The sequence below is a fragment of the Oncorhynchus gorbuscha genome, linkage group LG12 (assembly GCF_021184085.1).
Source record: "Oncorhynchus gorbuscha isolate QuinsamMale2020 ecotype Even-year linkage group LG12, OgorEven_v1.0, whole genome shotgun sequence".
Lineage (NCBI taxonomy): Eukaryota > Metazoa > Chordata > Actinopteri > Salmoniformes > Salmonidae > Oncorhynchus > Oncorhynchus gorbuscha.
In genome coordinates, this window is record NC_060184.1 from 80,808,870 (window position 1) to 80,813,955 (window position 5,086).

Here is a 5,086-nt window from a genome sequence, read left to right on the forward strand (position 1 = left end):
GTGATCGTAGCCTGGCAATTACATGGTTAGCAAGAGAGGACAGTCTCAAAATGAACAATACCATCTAATCACCTGCCCCATAAATTAATTAGAGACTTCCTTCTTCCACAAATGTAAGATGTAAAGTTAAAAAAAAGAAGTAAAACTTCCCTCAAGCTAAAAGAGAAAACATGTACTATTTCCTCCCTGTATTATAAGTAATAGATTATATACACTGAGTGGACAAAACATTAAGAACACCTGCTCTTTCCATGGACACAGACTGACCAGGTGAATCCAGGTGAAAAGCTATCATCTCTTATTTATGTCACTTGTTAAATCCATTTCAAATCGGTGTAGATGAAGGGGAGGAGACAGGTTTAAGCCTTGAGACATGGATTTCGTATGTGTGCCAAATGGGCAAGACTAAATATTGATGTTCTTTGAATTTGATATGGTAGTAGGTGCACCGGGTTTGAGTGTGTCAAGAAATGCTGGGTTTTTCACACTCATGTATTAAGACTGATCCCACCACCCAATAAGACATCCAGCCAAGTTGACACAACTGTGGGAAACACATGGAGCCAGCATCCCTGTGGAAAGCTTTCGACACCTTGTAGAGTCCATGCCCCCCGACAAATTGAGTCTGTCCTGAGGGCAAAAAACTCCATATTAGGAAGGTGTTCTTAATGTTTTGTACACTCAGTGTAGTGTGCCAGTCTATAACATCAATGCTGTTGAAGTTTCTTGTTTTTCCTCGGTCCTGTTTTCTCATCTCATCACTGATTGGATATAAAAGAAACACTCTCTTCCACCTGGCAAGTTTACGACACTAAAATGATCCATAAAAGTCCATAAAGAAATCACCGATATGGAATAACGAAATATTCTAATAGGACATAGGACAAAAAAATAATACTTGGAAATAGTCCCAAATGGCATCGACCCTATTCCTTATGTAGTGCAGTAATTTAGTGCACTATGAAGGGAATAGGGTGCCAGCAGCCATGGTAGAAGAAGACAGTCCCAGCAGAGAGAGGTCTCTCTTGTCCTATGATGTAGCTCCACACTGTCTGGCTGCAGAAATGTCCTTGTTGTCCTCTGATCTACCTACCACAAATGGCCAAGTCTGTGGATAGATAGAGAGAAAGATTTAATGAAAATACAAGACATATGAAGACGTATAGCAAAAAAAGGACGCATACCCATAACATGATGCAGCCACCACCATGCTTGGAGATTTGATGAGTGGTATTCAGTGATGTGTTGTGTTAGATTTGGCCCAAGCATTACACTGTTTAGGACATGAAGTTCACTTCTATGCCAACTTTATTTGCAAGTGTTACTTTAGTGCCTTATTGTAAAACAGGATGGATGTTTTGAAATATTTTTATTCTCTACAAGTTTCCTTCTTTTCACTCTGTCATTTAGGTTCGTATTGTGGAGTAACTACATCCTCAGTTATCTCCTGTCACAGCCATTAAACTCTGTAACTGTTTTAAAGTCACCGTTGGCCTCATGGTGAAATCCCCGAGTGGTTTCCTTCCTCTCTGGCAACTGAGTTAGGACGCCTGTATCTTTGCCTGTATCTTTGCAGTGACGTATTTATTTGACATTTTTTGTAACTATCTACCAACTATCTGCCCTTCTTTGATGGAAAACCTCCCTGGTCTCCATTCAAAGGGCCTAAATTAATAAGTCATTCAAACATCATGTTCAAAGGAATTTTCATTAAAATTTAATATCAACACTATTATTGCACACAGAGTGAGTCCAAGCAACTTATTACATGACTTGTTAAGCACATGTCTACTCCTGAACTTATTTAGGCTTCTTACCATAACAAAGAGGTTGAATACTTATTGACTCAAGACATTTTAAGCTTTTCATTTTTAATTAAATTATAAACATTTCTGAAAATATAATTCCACATTTACATTATGGGGTGTTGTGTGTGAACAAGCAACACAAAATCTCATTCTAATTCATTTAAAATTCAGTCTGAAACACAACGAAATGTGGAAAAAGTCAAGGGGTGTGAAAGCCCTGTATTCATTTACACCGTAGACTCATAAATGGTCTGACTCTCACCACACCGTATCACAGCGATATCAGAAGGCAACACATTACATTGAACATTTTACTACATACAATGGAATTAATCTGGATAAGAGCGTCTGCTAAATTACCAAAATGGTGAATGTAAAAATGTAAATGTGTGTCTTTCATACACAAAGTTTACAGGGTCAAGTTTGAATAAAATAATGCTTCCTACCAGGTTGACAGGGTGTACAAAGCTGCTCTCGTAGTGGTTGTCTTGTAGTAGCTGTCGGAGGTGTGATATATAGCTAGATGCTAGTCGCAGCGTGTCCAGTTTGGACAGTTTGGTATCGGCCGGTACCCACGGCAGGCTGGTTTTCAGTCTGGAAAAGGCTTTGCTCAGCACCCTCATCCTCGCCCTCTCTCTGGCGTTTGCAGCGTTCCTTTGTATCTGCCGTCCTTTCACAACTTGTTTTCCTCCAGCAGCAGTGATGTGTGTTCGCTTGGTCTCGACTTCGTAACCTCCGTCATTACCGAACTCGTCGTCTGAGTACTCGGTGGAGGCGTAGTGGTCCTGTGCAACGTTCCGTTTGGTTTTACTGCTTTCGAACGGAGCGTCTGTCCGTTTGTGACGTGTCTCAATGTCCTCGCCGTCGCTTACTGAGCCGGTGGACATGCCTGTCTGTTTCACCTCTGCCTCTGTAGCAGGACAGAGCAGTCACTGGAGAGTTACAGGTGAGATGATTGAACTACCTCAACAATAGACTCTCTTACTTTGATGCTATGTTTGTGTGTCGGTGGTTTGGAAAATAGACAGTCCACTTCTTCTGCTCCAGGTGTGCAGCTTCTTCGACCAAAATTACAATTTAAAAAACAATATTTAGAAAGTCTCTATAGTTGATCCATCTCATACTCAGATTTCAGTATGATATTCTTAGTTTAGGAATATTTTGTTTACCAGTAAACTTAAAATGTATCTAAAGGTTAGTTCAGAGCTAAGTGTGTAGTCTCTTACATTCTCTACAGCAAGTCAAGTCTCTGTAAAACTGAAACCTGCCCCCTCTCTCACCCGGCTAATTTAAGTGTCCTGGAATTAGCAGGGCAACTGTGTTTTCAGGAACCCCCCCACCCCCTCTCTCTTTCTCTCTCGCTCTCTCTCTGCAAACCAGAGTGACCTCTGGTCTAGCATTACTGTACAATGGCAATGGGGATGCCTAAGTGCTTCTTCGCTACTTGTTAGTCATCGATAAACAATATATGACTGGGAAATGATCTGGAAATGATTTTATGGTAGAATTTCCCAGATGTTCTGAAATGCTTTTCTGGATCTTTTAATTCCATTTCTCAGACAATATAAAACAGCGTTTCCCAAACTCGTTCCCTTGGACACCAAAGGGTCCACTTTTTTTTTCTTTTTTTTTGCCCAAACAGTACACAGCTGTTTCAAATGATCAAAGCTTGTGGGATTAGTTGAGTATTTGAATGAGCTGTGTAGTGCTAGGGCGAACAAACCAAAACGTGCCCTGAGCTATGGGCACACTGTAACCTACTACACTGTAATATACTGTAATATAATGATAAGGTTATGTTAGAGGTTGATTTATCTAGCGGGACAGGGGCAAAACGAAAACCTACTGCACCATTTTTGTGTCCCAAAAGGCACCCTGTTCCCTATATAGTGCAGTACTTTTGACCAGGCGACATACCCAATATAAATCAGCTATCTCACTGTCTCGTAAACAGTCATTTCATTTTACCGCATTGACAGAAACAGTTCTGTCATCCTCTCCAAACAATCGTCAGGCTAGCTAGATGGCAAGAATACATCACAATCCACTGTGACGAGTCTCTCTCACACATCTTTTGGTCATAGAAATGTCCGAAGATCTTATCAAAAAAGTGACTAATCCTGTGTGCGTTTCACAGAGGGAGTTTCTGCAGATTGTCCTTTCACACGCGGCCTCAGCTGTCAGCGTTTCCCATGACATCTGGAGCGCTGGCATGACAGGGGGCGTGGCAGAGGGTGGAGGTTAGGGGGGACCCTCCACTTTCTCAGGGGATGGGGAAGCAGCATTGACTGTGTCTCAAGTGGCACCCTATTCCCTACATAGTGCACTACTTTTGACCAGGATCATATGGCACCCTATTACCTACAGTTGAAGTCGGAAGTTTACGTACACCTTAGCCACCAGTTCACCACTTAATTTTAAGAATGTGAAATGACAGAATAATAGTAGAGACAATTATTTATTTAAGCTTTTATTTTTTTCATCACATTCCCAGTGGGTCAGAAGTTTACATACACTCAATTAGTATTTGGTAGCATTGCCTTTAAATTGTTTAACTTGTGTCAAACGTTTCGGGTAGCCTTCCACAAGCTTCCCACAATAAATTGGGTGAATTTTGGCTCATTCCTCCTGACATAGCTGATATAACTGAGTCAGGTTTGTAGGCCTCCTTGCTCGCATATGCTTTTTCAGTTCTGCCCACAAATTTTCTATAGGGATTGAGGTCAGGGCTTTGTGATGGCCACTCCTATACCTTGACTTTGTTGTCCTTAAGCCATTTTTCCACAACATTGGAAGTATGCTTGGGGTCATTGTCCATTTGGAAGACCCATTTGTGACCAAGCTTTAACTTCCTGACTGATGTCTTGAGATGTTGCTTCAATATATCCACATAATTCTCCTGCGTCATGATGCCATCTATTTTGTGATGTGCACCAGTCCCTCCTGTAGCAAAGCACCCTCACAACATGATGCTGCCACCCCCATACTTCACGGTTGGGATGGCCTCCCCCTTTTTCCTCCAAACATAACGATGGTCATTATGGCCAAACAGTTATATTTTTGTTTCATCGGACCAGAGGACATTTCCTCCAAAAGTACGATCTTTGTCCCCATGTGCAGTTGCAAACCGTAGTCTGGCATTTTTATGGCGGTTTTGGAGCAGTGGCTTCTTCCCTGCTGGGCGGCCTTTCAAGTTATTTCGATACAGGACTCGTTTTTACTGTGGATATAGATACTTTTGTACCTGTTTCCTCCAGCATCTTCACAAGGTCCTTTGC

General features: G+C 41.5%; 1 protein-coding gene across 1 annotated transcript; it reads right to left on the bottom strand.

Annotated features, from left to right (window-relative positions):
- Window positions 1–377: 377 nt before the first annotated feature.
- On the bottom strand, window positions 378–3,076 carry LOC123990308 (musculin-like). Its single transcript, XM_046290903.1, has 2 exons — window positions 2,255–3,076; window positions 378–1,108 (listed from the first exon to the last, which is right to left on the bottom strand). Exons 1-2 carry the CDS (start codon window positions 2,693–2,695, stop codon window positions 1,031–1,033), a joined length of 519 nt encoding a protein of 172 aa, XP_046146859.1. The 5' UTR covers window positions 2,696–3,076; the 3' UTR covers window positions 378–1,030.
- Window positions 3,077–5,086: the final 2,010 nt, after the last annotated feature.